Source organism: Balaenoptera ricei, chromosome 4 (genome assembly GCF_028023285.1).
Source record: "Balaenoptera ricei isolate mBalRic1 chromosome 4, mBalRic1.hap2, whole genome shotgun sequence".
In the NCBI taxonomy this organism is placed as follows: Eukaryota; Metazoa; Chordata; class Mammalia; order Artiodactyla; family Balaenopteridae; genus Balaenoptera; species Balaenoptera ricei.
Window position 1 is genome coordinate 102,892,015 of NC_082642.1, and position 21,907 is coordinate 102,913,921.

Genomic DNA, 21,907 nt, shown 5'->3' on the forward strand with positions numbered 1-21,907 from the left:
AGGATTTTAATTGGTCTGTTCTTTGGTGAAAACAGCTGTATTTCATAGTTATGTCATGTGAGGCTGCAGCAAAGAGAAATCAGATAATATAAAGAAAATCGGCTACTGGTTGCCTTTATTCTCAGTACTGGGAATGGAGAGATCTTCATCAAAATAGCTCCTAAGTATTCTCTTTATTTTAAATTGCCCAATGTGACAAAATGTCTAAGACTGCTTCTTCCAAAAACACACAGCTTTTTGTTCTTCTTTTACAAAGAGTAGTTTGCTATATATGTACAGTAGCTTATGCTGGTGGTGATTCTTCAAAGTCAACTTCCTGGGCACTTGTTGGCATCAAAGTACCATTTTAAAATGTAGAATAACACTAACTGCAGTTCATCACTTGAAACTACTACTGTTAAACAGAGGTGATATCGAGTCTTTGGTTTTGGTGTAGTACTTTAAAAGTAGGGCCAAACTCCTCGTACAATATATTCCCTTCCAAGCCCTTATTTGCTTATATTTATAAAATAACATTAAGCAAAATACTCCTTTTTCAAAAAAGCCAGTTGATTACCAGTAAAGTCAATGCCAATGATTTGGGTGCTAAAATAATTTCAAATTTTCCATGTACATATAGACATTTGTAAACGGTTTAGTTTATTTCACCAAAATCAACAATTGATAAAAAAGAATTTATAAGAAATGTTCCTATAAGTGATGCTATTTACCAAAATAGTATTTTCTTTCTCCTAGGCGCTTCAATTCTTTGCTATTTATGATCAAGCTTTGAGTTATTTACGCTCAATCTTTGAATTAAAATCCCTTCTTTCCCTTTTACAAATGACTTCCTGTTTATATGAAAACAGTTCTTAGTATCCATAGTTAAAGGGATGGGTCTGTTGGGTCTTTCCACCTGGTGTTGAATATGGCTTTATTCTTGTAAGAAATTATTGCAGTCTGCCCTGAAGTGGACTATTGGCGTTAGTTCACTACAACAAGAAGTGAGTGTAACCTTCCGCCCCAGTAACTATAACATCCATCCAGATCCGCATGGCTTCTGGCGATGGGGCCACCATATAGTAGATCCTGTCATGCGTCTTGACGCTAAAGGTGAGTAATGGATTAGGACTCTAAAAAAATAGGAAAAGAACATAAAACAAAATCTTGAAATTATAACATTAAATATAACACAGAGATATGTGAAGGCTTCTATGTAGCTATTACTTCTGTTCTAATGTAACCTATTCCCTTGCCCTCAACACCTTTCTCAAGATTGACCATATTTCTGGCCTTTCCGCACAAGAGCTCTCACAGTGAGCTCACCAATCGTTTCAGCAGCTACTTGTAAAGCTCCAGCAGGGTATCTAGCTGATAGTGGGTGCGCTAAAAATAGCTCAATAAATGTTATTCTTAGCCCTACTAAGATGTTTCCTTATGATCTTCCTCATAAGTAGGTAGTAGCTCCTTCTTAGAAGCCTAGCAAAGAGTTACTTGGCAGGGTCTCCCAAACCAATATATCCAGAGTATTTTCTCATTTTGTCATGATTTATTTTTTCACAAAAAGATCAGCTGCACTAACTACTTTACTTCTATGTTTACTTTTCCAACACCATTCTGATCATAACAAATCGAAAATTAATAACAAATCGAAATTAATTAGAATGCAAAAAATACCTTTTCCCCTACTTAATTATGCATTCAAATTGTAGGAATCTGAAATTCAATGTTTACCTTATTAGCATTCTTGAGGTGATCATAATATACTTCTTCAATGGCTTGAAAGTATATTACTCCTTTTAATTTAGCTTCATGCTTGTCTGCAATGGTAGATGAGTGTTAAAACAAATACTTTATCACCACTGATGGACAGGAAAAATTATAATTTCATTATAACTATCATCATTAAAATATTTATCTAGCATTTAAATTATCTAAGATTAATTAAGATAACCTAGGTTAGTACGTTAGCCGCACTCTGTCCTGAAAAAAGAAAAAAAAAAAGAAGGTTGGAATTAGCAACCCTAAACAAAAGAGACTAAGTGACTTTACTCAAGGCTCTTTACAAATTAGCAGTCAAAAGGTAACCCAGAATACTGACTGTCAGGTTAGCACACAAAGTGTAAACACCATTGACATCAAGATAAATTATTTCCCCACATTCTCCAAGACAGTAGTTGTAATGAAAATATTAATATGCAGCTCTGTTGCAATTAAATTTGTAAGCTGCAATGAAATTTGTAACAAGTGTGTTTTTTGATTTCTAATTTAAAATAATATCCTACTTATGTTTCTTTCCTATCAAATTTCTTGTCTAGTATACTTGATATTTTATCCTGTTCTCAATGGAGTTTCATGTCAATAATTTAATGTCCTTTCAGTGCAGCGTTTTCCAAACTGCTTCCAAAGATTTCGTCAGATTTGCCGTAAAAGCCAAACAGAGCATAAAACAAAACAAAAACAAACAACCAAACCACCAACCAAACAGCATCACTCTGTGGTGACTAATAACACCAATATGTTCTTGAGACATTTTGCAATTTAAACTCTGCAGGGATGACAGCACATGCAAGCACATTAAAGAATCTCAAAATTATGGATGAGGATACAGAGAAAGAGACTCTATCATACCCTGCTGGTGGAAACGCAAATGAGAAAGTCTCTTTTGGAAGTCAATTGGTAAAACATACACAATGAAAAATGCCAGAATTCTTACTCAGCAATGCTGCTTCTAAAACTGCATCGTATAAGACCTACGCATGCGTGTGCACGTGTATTTGGGTTCGTTGGAGCACAAGCTGCAAAAGATCTGCTGGAGCTTTAATAAGGAACTGATTTAATTCTAGACCAGCCGTACACTGCAATCTACTACACAGCCACTGAAAAGACTGAGGTAAATCTGCATGTGCTCAAAGAGAAAAATCTTGAAATACTGTTATGTGAAGAAAGGTATGAACAGAGTGAATAATTTGGTCCTAACTGTATTAAAGAAGAAAGAATACCTATATAGACTGAAACATACATGAAAAGGAATGGAGAAAGTCTGAAAGGATATTTCAGGCTTAACAGTGTTAGAAAAGGGAGAACTTTTGTGATGGGAAGAGACTTACTTTCATTATATAGACTTAGTTCCTAGGGAAACTCTGTTTTAATTAATACCGTGTTCGGTGGGTTTCCACCAGTTTCTGTGAAAGAGAAGGTCAGTGTGTCTCTCAAACATTTGGTGGAAAAGGTCCTGCAATAATGAATTCATGGGAAAACAATAATACTTTGTTTTTTGGAAACAGAGGTAAAATAAAATCTGGAGATAAAAGTAAACCTTGTCAGTGTTTCAAAGCAGACAGAAAACTGGGGAAGAAAACTTTTGTTTGTAGGGAGGGCACTTCAGATATGAGAAAGAATGTGAAAAATACAAGCATAAGGATGAAATACAAATCCCAGAGAAAAGGAGCAGAAAAGAGTGAAGCTGTTTTGTCTGAGTTATTTTAAAATTTTACTTTTGGAAAATTCTGGCTGAGGTTGTCTTTGGAGACTAGCACGTAGCAAAGTTTCGTTTAGGCATTTTGCAGACACTAAATTGGCATTTCTTATTACATAGGCATCTTTTCTATTGTATTAACTAAAGAGACTGTCTCTGGATTCTTATAAAACCCGAGGTCAGAAAGCCCAAGAGAGGCAACCTGTGAGGGTTAGTAGACCATTTACTTCAGGCCACTCGCCCCTGTAGCAACTGGAACCCCACCCAAAGAGCCCCTAACTGAAAGGCATGCACCCCCTGCCCTTTCCTCACCCCGATTCTGGGGCTCCATTGCCAGTGTTTCCTTTCTTCCACATGCTTCTTGGTTGCTCACACCCCTCTTCATAAACATATCCTGACCTCACACTACAGATTAAATGACTGGACTGTTATTTTTTATTACCTTGATACACTTTGTAACAATTCCCAACAATGCTCATAAATGCTGATACAGTCACCCCAAGGCAGGGTCTCTTCATAACCTCTAGTCTGATTCTACTCTTACTCAGCAGTTGAAAAGAGAGCAGAGCTATTCTTATGCTGCTAATGGACATATTTCATATGTGATCTATGTGTAAATAAGGGGCTTCTTAATAAGTAAACTGGTTACACAAATACTCCTGTATTTATAGAAGATTCAGTAGGGTATGGTTCTCATAATCCATCATTTAAAGAATCCAAAAATATTCCAGTCACTTAATAAATACTTACTTATTCACTAGTTCACTGATGAGCTTTACTCTCTGTGCTGAAATTGTCATTCTAGTATATAAACTACAGTTGAATGACTGTCAGTTAAGCTGCCTAATTGTGTGTGACTTTAGAGCATATGACCATAGAGAAATAAATAGAAACATTTTTTTTCTGATTTCATGGTTTAAAAGATAATATTTTGGTCTAAAAAATAAATTCCATTTAATATTTATTTGGGCTTGAGCTTATTTCAGAACTAGAATAGACTAACACACACTTTTTAAATAACATAATTTTTATTATTTCTAGAGGAAATTCATATCAGGTGGACCATATAATCTGAATAGAAAATAATATACATCTATCAAGCTAATATTGCCATTAATTCTATTACTTATCACTCTAATTATTTATTCTGAATTTTATTGCCTTTGTTCTTTAACAGAGAATTCCTGATTTGAATATATCACTCAGATTTTTTTTATCACCCACCTGCATAATAAGAGAAGGTGCGCTTGTTCCGATCAAAAACAAACCAACGTTTTTTCCAAGTTTTAATTTTTCCACCCATTTTGATGAGGAATCCTCTGCAGGTCTTCTCTGTGATTGACACATGATAACAGGTATCAATATTGTGGCCAGCAGTCTCCACATGGCTGCGCAAATCAAAGTCTTCCTTCCGGATAGGCAGATAACGGGTCAGAGGTCGAGCCTGGAAAAGCACAAGCCCATCTCATCTATAGCTAATTATTTGTTTTGTTTTAGGTCACAGATGTTTAGAAGTGAAAGTGAACTGAAAAGCCTAAGTGTTAAAATGTCCATGTGATTATGAGAGCTTAAGCTAAACATTGTCGTTTGGAATCTAAAAAGCGAATGGCATTTTAAGAAGGATGCTATGGTATGGGGGGGAAAATGTGGATAAACTCAGGCCAACAGATTCTATTCCTTGAAATGGCCAGATGAGAAAAATGGAAACATGTCATTTACCTTAGCTTTAACAGAGGTACTTAGCACTTAAAAACACAGGGAAATAAGGCATGAAGTTATCTGGGCTCCTCCTTACAGATGAGGACTCCTCCTCTGTAACGTATCCAGGAGTTCTCCCTGCCACAACTCAACAATAGTTCTCCTTAAATAACCGCAGACATGACATAATTGACTGAACATTATTTAGTAAGTCCAGCCCCCAAGGATGTATGTACATGTCGGCTTGCATACACCCTGTGATAGAAATTGAAGGCAGAGATGTATGTTTTGAAAAGCGAAGCTAAAATAAGGTAAGAAGTGGAATCAAAGCTGTACCCAATGAACTGTCCAGGACGAGACACTGAAGAGATGTACATAGATGTCTTTTATTTTACTATGGCTGGAGTAGAGGTTCATCTAATCTAGGAAGCACATATTGCACGGGTAGTATTTCTAAAATAGTCTTTTATTTTATCCTGTTAAATTACCCCACCCCTTTGCCCTGGGGGAAAATAACCTAATCATACACTTGGAAGCAAAAGTTATAATTGGGATTAAAATAGAATTGTGCCTTTTGGTTTTGGCTTCAGATATCAAACAGGCATGGATGGCCTTTACACTAAATCAAAATGTGACAGAGGTTTGGCATAATGAAATAAAATGAACAAGTTTTAGTTTGTATTTTTCCTTTATTTTGCCTTTGATTCTGTGGTACTTTGATGTTAGACAGATGCCACAGATTTACTGAGCCCTCAAAGGACATGAAGTCTTAAGGCGAGTCTCCAACTGTTGTACTTCAGACTGCCAGCAACTGTGAGGAATAAGGGAATTGGTACCTTTTACCATTAAGTCTAGTAAGCTTTGGTAAAACTGATTTGAACTTTAAATTACATGGCACTTAAATTTTTATTTTAGTTTCTCAGAAAACATACATTATGTAAGCAGTTCTAGTGACAAGAACAGAGACTCAGACTCTGCTGACTGAGATAGGAAGTCAAACAAAGTGGATGGTTTTCCTGAGTTTTGCTCGAGTTCAGGAATCCTGTGCACGTGTGTGTGGACTGATGCAGCAAAGGGGAAACGTGTGACAACACAGTGGTTAGGAAAAAAAACCCCAAAACATGAACACCACCACCAAAAAACCGGGCTGGTAAAAGTATCCTGTTCTGGAGTGTTTGCTTCCAAAAGATGTCTTAGTAGAATCTCTTCTCTTTCTCAGCTTAGTTTGGGTGTTGTATTTGTTTTCAGTAATGAATCCAGCTGCATTTTCAAAGCTGCTCAAGAAGACATTCTCCTTTTAAATATACTCCAAAAAAAATGGGTAGAAGAAAAAGTGCCTCTCCAATCAAAATGTGCCACGTATAACTAAAGAGAAATGTCATTTTGTTAGTAGTTCCCAGTGGGTTTTGAAATAAACACACATTTTTTTTGCCCATTAATGCACTTCTCTTAGCCATTACATGTCAAGGGCTAATAGGCAGCACAACCAAAGGCATCCTCAGACATAGCATGACTGTCTTCTGAAAAACGACCACCAGGGGGCAACCTACTCCAATCCATCCAAATTGACCAACCAACCTGTGCCCTTTGTTTCTCCCTTATTTTTACTTCCTTTTCAATTAACTTCTGCCTCTGGCTGGTTTCTTCCTGCAATCGTTTTTCCAGGAGTTCTCGGCGTCGTTTTTCTTCTTCCAGAGCGCGTTTCTTGGCTTCCATTTCCCGTTCCTAAATATCATTATGCAGAAAAAAATTTTCAGACATACTGGTTATACTTGAATGATTCCAATATGAAAACAAATAATTCTCACTAGACAATTCCTGATTTTATAGCCCAGTATGTATCTAAGACTAAAACACCCGTAATCACCATTCACAGAACTTTCAAAAGCATCCTGTGCAGAAATGCAACCACTACATTTAATTAAAAATGAAATATTAAGTGAAACACAGCTTGTGACTCTATTCAGTCATTTCATACTAATGACCCCATATATTAAAAACTCTCCATTTTTAATATAAAAAAGGCTCACTAATTGTGACCCAACACCAGTCACGACTTTCGGCCTTTCTTTGATGGCCGTAGGTCCTTCCAATTCCTGTTGTTGCTCTGTGGCTTCCTGGCTGACGGTCACAGAGGAAGTGCCCAGGGAAGTTAGAAGAGGAAAGGAGGTGCCCTTTCAGGCAGGATGCAAAGGCATTAGGGGAATTCCTAAGGAAGTTCAGATTCTGGCTTGAAATACAGTCACAATAACATGGGAGTTTTAATATTACAATAGTGTCTTTACCACGAACTGGCAAGGCAGGGAGAATGCATAAAGACCTGCCATTCCTCCTGTTCCCCGGCAGGCAAACAAAGGCGCCATTGAAGGGAAAATGTAATACAAAGCATTCATTTCAGTTTATGTCCACACAATACACATTTTACATTATGAAAAATGGTAGTGCAGTAAAGAGCCGTAGAGAACATCTCTCTAACACCCTCACTTTTCAGAAAAGAAAACGGGGCCAGTGGGAATTCCCTGGCAGTCCAGTGGTTAGGACTCTGTGCTTTCACTGCCGAGGACCTGGGGTTCAATTCCTGGTCAGGGAACTAAGATCCCACAAGTCATGTGGCACGGCCAAAAAAAAAAAAGAAAATGAGGCCAAGAAAGGTGGAGTGACTACTCCAAGATCATGCTGCTTATTGAGGCCTGAAAACAGTTTCCCAGTGTCAAGTGCAGGGCATCTTGAACTACTACATCAAAGATATTAGGCCTACCCTGGATTCAAGAAGCCTTGTCTTCTCTGCATGAGCCTGCTTCAAAAGTCTCTCCATTTCTTCTATTCGGGCAATATTTGAAGTGCTGGCACTGAAGAAAACACAAAAGTCTTTCAAGAATACTGCTTCTTACTGATGTCTCTTCAAACACACACACACACACACACACACACACACACACACACACACACACACGACAAGATCCAATACAATTTAAAGGATGTTACTTACAAGAATCACTGGTCTGAAGAGGCAAGTCAATTCAACTCTGAAAACTGTAGGTGAAACTTAACTTACCTCAGTTTTGAGAGATAAAACATAGGCAAGGAAAATAATACCAAATAAAGTGCTTTACTCATAAATAAACCAAAACCAACTCCTACAAAGTGTGTTCTCAAAATGTTTCCTCCAAAGTCTAAAAATTTTGGCTTGCAGGAAGTCTTCCCATTAGTTTAATTATTCAGGGATGCCAGACCAACGACACTATCACCAAAGTTCTACGTAAATGACCCCTAAGTTTGGAAGTCACTTTATTTGGTTTGGGATCATGTATCACCAGCTACTTTTTTGTTATGCCTTTTTGCTTGTGGACATTTTATTTCTTAAATGGTGATTTAAGATGGCCAATTAAAAAAATGACTTCTCTTACAGGTGCAATAGAAGGGTAGTGGCCGGTTTTGCCAATAAAGCCCATCCACCGTACGAACGAGAAAACTGCATTAAGGGATTCAAGAGCTTCAAAAGTAATGCATCTTGAAAAAGATACCACATAAACACATGAAGGAAAAAACCAAAGGGAGTGAAAGCTGCAAGACCAGGTAGGATAACTAACAGAGAAGGAGAAGAACTTAGAAATGTTTAACATTAAACAAAATATATTATTTTTCCCTTGTTTACATTTTATTTGACTATTCTGGAAAAAAAGGACCTTGGCCTAAGTCAAAACTTATTTATTTTGATGTTCCAGCCATGGAGAACCAATGTCATTTCTTATGCATGTTTACTTGCATAGTCACTTAAATGTATCTTCTTTTCTAGACTCTCTTGGCTATAGAGAGGCTTTTGTGCCTGTATCCTCCATAGCATAAAGCCTGGTACACAGTAGGTGTTCATGTTTGCTACACACATTCATATAAAAATTAATTCATATAAAAATGAATAAGATAATCATTAGTATAGTCTCGCTAAATCATATTGTTGATCAACTCAAACCTACGATGTTTGAGGGCTAAGAGTTCTTTTGAAGAGAAACATGACCACAGTAATGTAGGACATATGGTTTACCTTAAAATCAGTACTGTGCACACATGTTTATAGCAGCTTTATTCATAAATGCCAAAACTTGGAAGCAACTAAGATATCCTTTAGTAGGTAAATGAATAAATAAACCATAGTACATCCAGACTATGGAATATTAGTCAGTACTAAAAAGAAATGAGCTATCAAGCCATGGAAAGACATGGAGAAACTATACATGCATATTACTAAGTGAAAGAAGCCAATCTGAAAAGCTAAATGCTTTATTACTCCAACTATATGACATTCTGGAAAAGACAAAACTATGGAGGCAGTAAAAAAAAATTGTATTTTATATACTTTAAAAGCTACTTTGGTTATTTTGTTAAAAAATAATTAATTTTTATCCATGGACACCTACTTGTTCTCTATAGGTACACTTTTGCTATTGATTTAATATTTCCTTGACATGTAAACCACTTTTATTCAGCAAAATTTTTGCTGCTCTATGATACTGTGTTGCCACCACCTGATACTTTGGGGGGGATCAGAACTGTACCTGCAGTGAAAAGCAAAAGCAATTGCAATAGCAATTTAGGGTGAAGTCTAGACTTGTCAATACAATGGCATGGAACAAATGAAATGCCATTTGGCTAGCACCTGTCATGCCAAGGGAGAGCCTGAAGTCACTGAAGATACACTTTGTAATGCATTACCTGTAGCACAAGACACTCATCATTGGTTTCTCCAGCCCACCTAAATTACAAGAGGAGTAATGCTTCCTCCCATTGCTCCAAATTCTGACCTTCTTCAGAAGGCAGGCACATTTCTGATCTCATGTAATTACTGTATGATACTGAATAATACTGAATCACTTGGCCATTAATGGTATAAAGATGACTAGTTTTGCCTCCTTTCTCTACTTAGCCATATTCTATTTTATCAACTGAAGATTACTTTTTTTATGTGACTAACTTTGGCAAAAACTCATAGTCATAAAGAAAAATGAAACTTCAGTCAAGGGTAAAGGAATCTAAATAGCACATTTAGTTTTCAGTGCTGAACAATACCTTTCAGCAAAATTTGAATTTGCTTTTTAGAATATTCACTTTAGAGGCAAAGGCAAAAACAGAAAAAGGAAGGAAAAATAGCAAACAAGAACATTGTCATACAACAAACAAATAAATAAGCAAAACGCAAAACAAAATTCTCCATAAAGACATAAAACTTTTCCAAGACTGCCTTCAGCATACCAATATTGCCACTAAATGAAGAGCCAGTGTCCCAGAATATTTATTTTCAATTCATCTTCTCAAGCATTTTTTCAGGTTAAGCAAATTATTACTCCATATAAAATGTCTAATCTTTCTCTATTCAAAAAGATTAGACTATCTGGTCTCTTTGACAGCTGTCTGCCCTCTTCTGAAATCCTCTGGTTTTCAGTATCTCTTCTGAAAGAACTCCCTAGAATAAAATGCAAACACTGGGTGTTGACTATCTAGGGTAGAAAGCAGAATACAAACCTTTGCCTGAAACAAAGGGATTAGAAGTATCTGAAATTCTGGTTGATGTATCTCTTAAAACCAAGCTCAGCCTTGGATGCCCTCAACCCCATACCCAGTCTTGTCCCCGCTCCACACACACAGTGCTGGTGGGTAATAGCTATAATGAGAGATCAACTTCCTTAACATTTTCTCAAAGCATGAACACAAGGTCAGGGCTTATTAGCAATAGTAATAAGAACATATAATTTTAGGTGGTATTCAGAACACTACACTCTGTGAACTCATTCAATCATTTTAGCAGAAAACAGACTTTATGCAGAATTGACCTTCAGCTGCTGTTTTCTAAGACCCAAGACCTGTTTTCTTAGCTTTATATTTGTGTACGGTGTAAGTAATGATGCTGAAATAGCAAAAACACTGTCTGACTCAAAGAACTTTCTGCTGGACACGAAAATGATGTCTCAACAAAAAGTGTAAGGCAAAGGTACCCACAACTCTGAGTAATTCGATAATTCTACCAATGGCTTTTTGTGACATAATAAACCACAAGACTAAGTTTATGTTGCTAGAACTTCAGCATGGAATTACCTCTTTAAAATGTGTATCATTTCAGGATATTTTAATACATAATTTTTTAAAAATCTAAAAAAAGAGAAAAATTTTTAGTTCTTTATTTCTTTTTCTACCTATCTTCAAAAAGTTCCCATTTAGCATGTGCTGTCATACTATACATGCCAAACATTAGTTCCCTATTACCATTTTCCTGATGTTTATCACATTATTTTCCTTCATAAAAATAGGTACAAGCTTATCTTAGGGCAGCATGAATTTTTTTTAGGTAGATGGTGGCACAGAAGAGAAATGCTTGTTTGTTTGTTTGTTTTTTCTCTCTCTGTCCCTTTTATTTATACTAGACCTTTTGCAGGCATCTTCTACTTGCCTTCAATTTTTTGACATTCAGACAATCTGACAGCATATTTAAATAAATACTATTAGTAATTTCTGACCATGGTGATTGGTTAGTTATCCATGACTGCTAGCATCACTGGGTCAATTCTCTGTGAAGTAACTATGGAATGATCATGGCCACATGTAGCTACCTTCCAGGAATGATCACTCTGCAATAATGCTATCCTCTTAATATGGCACATTTAGTGGAGTCAATTCTCATTTTCTACCTTTGGAAACCATTTAAAGAAAAAGTAAGTAGGTGAACAAATAAAATTAAATTAAGATTTTGGTGGCCACTGTGCTTAAGTCTCTAGACCTAAACTTCTAATGCTTGGTAAATCTAACTGAAGTGCCTCCCTTTTAGGTAATTTCCTGTACTCACTGCTGCACTGCTGCTGTTACCACCTTTAAATATGAGAGATGGGGTTTGAGGAGCGATCATTTGGAGGGATGCATATTTGCTTTTAGTTTTTGGTGGGGATGAAGAGGCAGGGAGAAGAAAATGGAGCAGAAAAAGCCACCAAGATAGGAAAACTATAATATAGAGTGTATTTATTTATTAAAGATGGCTCAAAAATAGAAAAAAAATGGTCAAGCTATCAGGAGTTCACCACAGGAATATTGCTTTAAAATGTTCACAATTATATGGGAAAGTAGTCTGATGTTTTCAAAATAACAACTTGCAAAAGTGCAGAGTGCCTAAGAAACCCCTCTGAGATCCCTATACTGGGAAATGAAACAGCTACACTGTCAACTTTCATTCCTCCCATCATCATTATACAATAGTTGCTGAGTTGCTGACTTTTGTTTGTGTCCTGTCATTCAAAAGTAACACATTTAATTGGTCGGTTTACTGGCATTTATGAATAAGTACTCAAAGTTCTAGGCTTTCTGTCCTGAGAGCATCAGCTCCCGGCACCCCTGCATGACTCTCTGACATCCTCCTGGGAGCAGCGGGTGTTACAAGAGCTCCTTCATAGCAAGAGATGGATGGTTTGATGCCCAATTGTGCCACACACTCAAGTGTCTTTCATTTTTCAAAAAGTGAGATACTGTATCTTCTAATAGTGAATGAAGTGAAATACTAACCCTTCTGACATTAAAAAATAATGGCAGCGAAAAATTATCTTTATTCTTTATTATTACATAATTCCCTACTTAAATTTAAATTAAATTAAATTTTCCCTTGTAACAAGGAGAAATACCTATAATTCTCATGGTTGCTTTAGTGTTTTTCCCAAGGGACTCCTTTCCTTCTCTGACAGGATATATCCAGTAATATCAATATTTCAAACATTATGATGTCAGAATTAAAATACACTATATTCTATTCACCACAAACTGTAGCATCTATCCTTCTCTTCTTTTCTTCCACTCCCCAAATTTCCTGGTTATAATATCTGGTTAGATGTAGGTCTCTCATATTCTTTTCATTTATGAGACACTGACCCAAAGCTAAGAATACCTTGCCGATATTACTTTCCCTCCGTCTCTGTCACTCCTTTTTTGGGGGGCGGGGGTGAGGAGCAAATGATTCAAACCTTTGTAAAGAAAGAAATTCTATATACACGATGGTAATTTTCCACCAAAATATTTTAAAATCCATCATCCTCTTGCATTCAAGAAACAATCCTCCATTTAGCAGATAAGCAAATCAGGACCGAGAGAGTTCTGTGATCTGCTTCCAGAAGCACAATCAGTTGTCAGGTCGAGCCCCAAAAGGTCCTGTCCCAGCCTGTGACTTCATTGAAATAGAGGAAAGTTTTTTTGATGGCCATTATTCAACTAGACATTTTCACCTGAGACACACAATTGCTCAATGAACATTGATTAAATATTGGATGTTTTGGGGGTTGAACTCATAATGGTTCTCAGCCAATTGAAATAGATCAAACAAAGAAAAAAATCAAATATCCCGAGGTATTTATTCAGCCGACACTTACTGAATGCCTACTATGTGCCCAGATCTCTGCTGAATGTGGAAACCAAAAGATAATTAGACATCCTCCTTGACATTGAGGAATGTACCAATTAATTATTGAAGAAAAAAACTGTATACTGCAATGTGATCAGTGATATAGTAGGAAAAAGTATCAAGTTCCATGGAAACATGAAAGAAAAATGCCCTGAAAGGAGAAATTCTCATGAGTTTCCAACTTAAGTTTGAGCTTAAAGGATGAGGAGACTTTCTCCAGGCTAAAATGGGAGGGGTTGGGGGAAGGTAAAGACATTTTGCAATGCCAGACACTCTCAATGCTCAGTAAGTACAGGTTGAGGGAATAAACAAATGAGAGGATGAATTGACTCTAGATAGTGGTGTGCTGGTAAACTAGCTCTCTGGAGAAAAACAAAACCCCCGATATGCAGCAAATGTCTATTTATGTGGAGTAAATACTCCCACCATGGCCAATTTCAAGCTACCAACATGACATCACTGATCACAGAGTTAGGAGATGGGCACCTTTGGCTCTTGCCAGCCAGTTTGAGCCGACTCCAGCTCACTGTTAACTGTAGAATATTCTATAAGGATTTGTGGAATGAATGAGCATATAAATAAAAGAAAGAACAGATTACATGATCCCAGGGCTAGAACCAATATGGTCAAAGGCACAGAGATCTGAGAATTCATCGCCCTCTCAATGAATAAGAAGCTCTGGGAGGTGTATCAGGAGGAGAGAATGAATGGGGAGTTGGGCTGGATCTAGAATGCCAGGCTCTGGGGTCTGACTTTATTCAAAAGGTAGTAGGGCATCATCAGAAGCTTTTTTTTTTTTTTTAATTAATTAATTAATTAATATTTGGCTGCGTTGGGTCTTCATTGCTATGCGCGGGCTTTCTCCAGTTGTGGCGAGCAGGGGCTACTCTTCGTTGTGGTGCGCGGGCTTCTCATTGCGGTGGCTTCTCTTGTTGCAGAGCATGGGCTCTAGGTGAGCATAGGCTTCAGTAATTGTGGCGCACAGGCTTAGCTGCTCCGCAGCATGTGGCATCTTCCCGGACCAGGGCTCGAACCCGTGTCCCCTGCATTGGCAGGCGGATTCTTAACCGGCGTGCCACCAGGGAAGTCCCCATCACAAGCTTTTGAAGGAGCACTCTGACCAGATCCATATTTTAGATGCACCTTTGGCCATAATCCCCTAAGACCACCTTTGCTTGCCTCAAAGTATGAACACAAATGTGAATGGTTAAATCCTTCCAAAATTTTAATATGCAGAACAGCTAAAGCCTTCCTTTCAACAAAACAGAAGGGTAAGATATCCTTCAAATTCTTACTCTGTTCTTGGAAATTACTTCTTTATTGAATCAAAAGCAGTCCTAATGAAACTGGAGTTAACCAACAGAGGCAAATCCATTTTGAAGCGCAGTATACGCGTGAAGTCAAATGTAAAGAATAAAGGAGAAAATGGATTAGATGGTGTGTTACTGGCTCAGTCACACAGGATACAAAGAAACTACTTTCAAAGACCACCGTGACACCCAACCCTTTTCTCTACTGTAGACTCTTTATGTTTCAGAAATTTGGGCTGGTACATATACATGGCCCCAAATTGATGGCTTTACTTTTTGAAACCGGCACGTGCTTTTCCAAACCAGAAACCTTCCCCAGGAATACAGCTTACCTAGAGATATTGTCAGGTGAGCAGGCAGAGATGCTTGTCTCCATGCTGTCAGAGCTGTCTAGGCTCAGAGTATCAAAGGCCTGGTCCTTGTAGCTGTGATCTGGGTAGTGGAAACTGTTCAAGTAGACATTTGATTCAGATGCTGTGCGGCTGTAAAATTCAGAAGACTTCTGCCTTTGTCCTTCACTCATCTGTTGGTGATTATATCCTAAGGAGAGAGCCATAAATACGTTAGTATGCCTCATTTCTTTCAGTCTTAGATCTTCTAAGACTTAAACCAGGAACCCAAAACATCTGCCTATGAAACTGGGGCCTTGGTCTAATTTGTTTTGAAGCCAAGAAGATCAAAGAAATGGCATAATGCTCAGTGCAAGGAAGAGTTTCAAAGAAGTGGTCTTGTGAATGATCTTTTCTGTCAGCAGATCACTTGACACTTTCCTATGCCATTTCTACATCTCAGCACAACTGAGAATAATACATCAGCACACACACAAACACACACACAAAACCAAAACAGAAACACATTTAAAGGCCCTGAATCCTCTGATAATAGCTGGGTTTAAGTGAAGCAAGATGACTCCAGTGACAAGCAACAACGGGGTTTTCGGGCAGTCACTTCTTCAGTGGTATTGCAATTTAAAGGGTACTGGATCTGGTCATAAAATAGCAGGTGGATCATCTAGGTGTAGGATTTGAGAAACCTGTGTCTCACTCATATCACTAACACTTTTAATCTGGTTAATGTTCAAACTGACATTTTTCTCATTCTTTTTTTTCAAATTCCCTTGTCTGCCAATTACTTATTTAAAACACTCAGAATCAACAATCCTTCCAATGGCTGTACTCCTCCTAATTAGTGTATATATAGCTCTCTTCTTTTTCTGCCTTAACAGTCAGCCTTCAGCTAGCTGGTGATATCAACCGTATGAAAACATAGGGATCACATCAACAGGAGCAAAAGTGCCACTAGTAAGAGGGGTTTTCCTTACCCTGGTACCTGGTCAGCTGGCACATGAGGCCACTGGCTTGACTTTGTGTTATTCTATGGCTTTCTTCTGGTAGCTGATTCTGGGCATCACAAATCGAATTATTCTTCCTTTCAATTCTCTATTTAGCATGTATTCAGGAATCAGGGATCATAGTGATAAACAAATCCCTTAATTCATTAAAAAGATGTTTCTTTAACCAGTACCATAGTTCGCAATCACTTTCTCCCTGATCAAATTTACTTACCAGACTTATGAAGAGTTTACAGCTGGACCATCTGGATTTTCCCTGTTTTCTTGTACTTTACCTACTTTTCTATGAGGCTTTTAATTAGTAATGAAATGGCAAAAAGCAGGCCAGAGGGCAAAAGAAGGCAAATAATTCCAAACAGCTTCCTCAGCTGTTGATTAACTATTTTCATTTAAAAACGGAAGCCACATCCATGAAGCTTTAACAAAGCATTATAGACCAAAACTAAATCTGTAAAATGATTTGAGTTCCATGAGGAGTTTGCATGCCATTAGTATTTAGAGCAGTTTTAGATATCTAAGTGAAAATATGTTAGTTCAGGTTAAGGCATTTCTGGGAAAATAAGTTTCCTTGATATAAGATGTAATTATAAATTATAAATATACACGTATGTAAAAACTACATATCACTTTGCTAAGGAAAGATGCAAAACATAAAAGCACACCATGAGACTTTAGAGAGAATATTATTAATTGTAATGATTAATGCATAAAGCATTACACAAAGCCAGTGCATTCATAAGCGTGGAGCTTGTGCCTTTATTTTTTTTTTGTCTTAAGAATGGCAAAATAATTCATTACTCAAATATTTACCTTTGATACTTGAACTTTTGGAATTACTAACTGCTCCTTTTAAATCGTTTCCAATTATTCATTATGAAAAAAAAAGGGGGACAATAAAAAAAAAAAACACCAGAAATTATTTGAAAAGGTCACACACATATCTTTCCTTATACTTTCAAAAAAGGTTCGTTGGCAAAGAAACCTTCACACTGGCACCAACGACATGGAAGACATTTCCTTGTTTTAGTATGAACAACACATCCCAAAAAGACAGCCCTGTCATTTCAAACATATACGACTTATCTCCTTGGTGATGACAGGTGCCACAACCTCCCTTCCCTTCAGTTTTTCACTATGAGGAAAAGCCAGTTCCTACAATGCAATTAACACTTTCTTGGAAAAGCAGAGAAGAGGGGGAACATATTTCTTCTTAAAGCAACTGTATGCCCTACTCCTCAGATCTCCCAGGATTTTTTTTTTTTTTTTCCCCAAAAGTACCACAGAATAAGAAAATGAACTTACCACCTTCAGGTGAGGTAGACAGTAAACTAAAATGGCTCCAAGTTTTCGGATGCGGCCATAAGGGAGAGCCGTGTTACAATGTGTGCTGTGCTAAGGATTGTGAATGTAAATTCCCTAGATCACCTCACTATGTGTTTTATTTTTATTTTATTTCTTTGCTCTATGTCTGAGAAAACCTTGCATCACTCTGATGGTAGGATAAGCACCTTGCATTTTCATGGCAACTTAAATGAAAAAGGCTGCTGCTATCAAGTAGCTTCCAAGGCAAGATTTGAGTTTCCTGTGGATCCAGTGTGAGTGGGAAGGTCCACCTTATGCAGTCCCTTCTATCCCCGCAACCGGCCAATATTTTACTGATCACGATGAACTCAGCTGTCACCTGGCTTAGCCTCCTCCCTCCTGAACAATTCCGAAAAAACCAAGTTACCCCTGCAATTACAATCGAGGGCATGGCCCTCTCCCTCGTGACCCCAGAATTGCACCAGCGTGATTCCTAAGAGCTGGCTTTAGGATCCAGGCTCTGGCCTGGCCATTTAAAGGTACAGATACTTTCAACAGAAGGACACCATAGGAGCGCAGGAGATGGAAGGAGCGTTCCTGGTAGGAGGCCCAAGAAGAACTGCTGTGCATGAAGCAGTGCCAGAACAGGTGTGAGCTGGATTAAGCCACTGCTCAAGTATAAGTTATCGGGGGGGGGGGGGGGTCATATATGTCCTGTTCACCACAGAATCCCCGCTCGTTTAGCATTCAGATGTCACAAAATAAAAAGTCACTGAATGAATTCACTTGTTCAATAAATTCCAAAAAGAGTTTGTTCAGGTTTTTCCACAAGATGTTACTGAAAAACCCAAATGAACGTTTTGGCCAACCCAATATATTAGTGACTAAATAAGGAAGTGGAATGCATCTACTGGTTCGGGTGGGGCAAAGTAAGCGGACTGGAAAAAATGAGACTTCCCCAAATCCCTGAGACTGCTTGGTTTTTGTTTTTGTTTTTAAATTATGTAGCAAGAATAATATTCAGCAGTGGGACAGCATCTGAAAAGTAAAAAGGGCCTTGTAAATGCTCTAAATCCTTCCTGTCCAGATAGAAATGGCTGTTTGAATAGGGTATTTTGTAAAGTTTATAAAGTAAGACCTGATAATATCTGAGGCTGGTCGCTAAGCATAGCACATACATGGAATCCAAATCAACTCAACTCTCTTCACTGCCCCGGAAGAGCCAATCGGTTGGATGTTCAAGGCCCATTTATTATTATTATTGTTATCATTATTTTTAATGTCAATCTCTATGAATTCTGGCTGATTGTACCTGAAAAGTGCTTTGTGAGTTAACCATTGTGGGATATATAATCTTGCCAATATTTTCCAAATGTGTGTTATATACCTTAAAATGGTTATCTGGGCCTTAATACAGAAAATGAGATGACTTAAAATTATAATCTCGGTTTAAGAGGATAAAATGAATCAGTATTTCTGACAGTTTCTCACCTGCTGAGACATTCATTCTTCCTAACCATAGTCCCCAGCCGGAAGATGAAGGTGCAGGACAAGTCAGGAATGAGGAGGAGAATGATAGAGAAAGGGAAAAAGATACAAGATCAAAAAGGATGACAAAGGGACAGGAAAATTAAACGTCTTCCAACATGCAGTCATTGACGGTGTTAGTAACAATACCAGCTTGACAAGGTAAGATATTCACATTTTTAGATTAAATTTGAGTGTATAGAGACGAACTCAAGAAGTTAACAAAACAAAAACAAGCTTCTGATACATGCACACAGTCAAAAATGATTTGTTACGGGAAAAAAAAATCTTTCACACATGTTCAACTAGAACACAGGGAGAATAAAAACAAGATTATATCTATAAAACAATTCTTTTTTCCAAGAAGACATTAACAAATAGTTTTTAAGACTTAAGCTTTGTAAAATGCCATTCAATGATTTGAAGCACAGTCCGTCAAACTTTATAACAAGTCAGTCTTTTAATGCCCTACATTTCTGTCACCCAGCCACGTAAGAATCATTTATTCTAGTCAGCAATTCAGGCTGTTCTTCACTCTTTACTAAGTCTCAAGGCTTAAATGGAATGAATAAGTAGGAGCCTCCTAAATCCTTACATCCTCTCACATAGCCTGCCGCCTGCCTTATTTATACCTGGCCTTTATAAAGGGAAGACATCATATTTTACACTTAGCCTATACACATCACAAGGCCCACTCTTTTCTTTATCTAGATCCTGAGTCTTACAAAACGGTGCTTCCGAAGCATTCGTGTTTCCTACATGGTCTGACCTTGCAATAAAAAAATCAAAACAAAGAGGGTCATGCAGCTGCCAGTGAATGAACAGCAGCTGCACGCAGCATTGTGCTTCTAGCAAATGTGCAACAATTTTCCTCTAATGTGTAAAAAGGAATAATCATTAGACTAAAGTCCACCATTGTACAGTTTTAAATCTGATCATTTCTTAAAGATGACAATGACCTTTCACTATTTGCTGGAAACAAAAACACCACACAGGGAGGTTGTCATACCTTTCTTGGACTTTCCTGCATTGAACAGAAGATAAAAGGACAAAGATTTCATTCATTCTAAAGCTTACAAAGGAATAGTTCACAAGTTGTACAAAAGCCAATAACCATTACAACTTTAGGATCTGAGTCCCTGGACCCTTTGCTTTAAACTCTGCTCTCAGAGATCTTTGTTTGCATGATTCACGCTGCCAGGTCTATTTAAAAAGTGCTTATTGAAGGAAGGCTTATACTTACACCATTGTCCTTGATGTATCCATTATGAATAAGCAGCAAAAAAATAGTTCATTTAAGTTAATTTGTGTAAGTCATAAAAATGATAAGATCTATTTAATTTGAGTTAATGAAAATGTGCGAGGTCTAATTTTTTCAAAACCATGGACTTTTACTTGGTGTTTGCTATTTTAATGGAGCCAACAAGTAGTAGTGAAACAATTCCAAATGAAATTATGATTCATCCTTCCTGGTCCTTGTGGGCCACCTGTATGGGCTTAGTAGAAAATCTGCCAATTTTATGGTCCGTTGTAGCTCTAAAAACTGCAGTCCCTGACCCTTCCTCCTCTGGGCGGGGAAGCCAAGGGTGGCAGGCTGGCCTCACAAGATACATCACATCCTCTTGGATCAGTACACATATGAGGTTTCTCTATTTCTCAGAAGCTGTCTCATCATCACGACATGAAACTCTTTAAGAGGAACACCACTCAGAGCTGCAGCAGGGAAAGACACGCTGCAGACTTCTGGGCTGTACAAAAGACCCAGCAGTGAAGAACAGGAGCACAGAGGACAGGTCAAAGACAATAGATTTAAAAAAAAAAAAAAAGACAATAGATTTTGTAGAGGGCACCTCATGTCACCTAAGGGAATTGGCTCAGTTCTTCTTCATGGACCTAGCATGGGGATTCCCATTATTTGGGGGGAACACAGATGAGAAAAATAGAGATCAAACATCCCTCCAGTTTCACCATATTCTCACAAGAATCCTCTTACACAGTATTGTTTACAGGTTTGTTTGGTATAAAGGACTAGTTTTTCTTACTCTCTATCTTAAGGCAAAAACTCTCAACATAAAGTATGGTGCTGTGGCCAGTCCAAACTTTGATGCCTTCAGCCAGTGGGAAAAATACATTAAAAAAGAAGTCTATAAATATCACAGAGAAATGCTTCAGCGCAAAACAGACTTGACCCACAAGCGAACAGTGATTAATGAGAGCCAAAATATACTCATTTATGTTTATTATTTATATACCATAAGAGATATTTTTAGTTTATTAAGAAATTATGATAAAATAAAAGAGAAGTTCAATCAAATGTATTTTATTCAAAGGTTAACACTGTAAACCTCTCATATATTATAAACCACTTTTATGAACACCATAGCTTCTATTAACTCTTAAATCACTCTGGTAATGATATGAAATCCCCATTCAAGTGATATATACAGCTCAATTATCCACACACATATACACATTATGTATACATGCATATATATACACCAATACATAACATATTTCTAATGGTACTAGTGATTATTCCCTGGTGACATTAGCAAAGAGGCCGAGCAGTCAGAATTGCCTCTAAGCTGGCTTAGAGGGAAGGGTTTCAATCCCACTAATGAACGCATTGAGAGGCCAGACGCTCATCACTCTGTCAGCATCCCCATTCACATCCCGGGCATACATCCATCACTGCATTTACCACATTTTATTGAAAGCATCTGTTTTGTTTTTCTGTTCCTCATGAGACTCTAGGCATTTCAAGGGCAAAGATCATGTAATTTATTTGCATTTTTGCTGTCTAGCACCATGCCTGCTCAAAAGTTAGGGCCAATATA

The 21,907-nt window shown here is 37.6% G+C and overlaps 1 protein-coding gene across 13 annotated transcripts in view; it reads right to left on the reverse strand.

Moving 5' to 3' along the window:
* Positions 1 to 618: 618 nt before the first annotated feature.
* The window catches only part of PHLDB2 (pleckstrin homology like domain family B member 2), a 229,704-nt gene continuing 208,415 nt past the window's right edge, over positions 619 to 21,907 (reverse strand). For all 13 annotated transcript variants that reach the window (XM_059921178.1, XM_059921180.1, XM_059921173.1 and 10 more), the window contains 6 exons: positions 15,223 to 15,430; positions 7,914 to 8,004; positions 6,734 to 6,880; positions 4,682 to 4,901; positions 1,714 to 1,799; positions 619 to 1,112 (listed from right to left, as the gene is read on the reverse strand). In XM_059921178.1, coding sequence (XP_059777161.1) covers positions 972 to 1,112; positions 1,714 to 1,799; positions 4,682 to 4,901; positions 6,734 to 6,880; positions 7,914 to 8,004; positions 15,223 to 15,430 — 893 coding nt within the window. In that variant the 3' untranslated portion in view covers positions 619 to 971. The remainder of the gene's footprint in view (positions 1,113 to 1,713; positions 1,800 to 4,681; positions 4,902 to 6,733; positions 6,881 to 7,913; positions 8,005 to 15,222; positions 15,431 to 21,907) is intronic.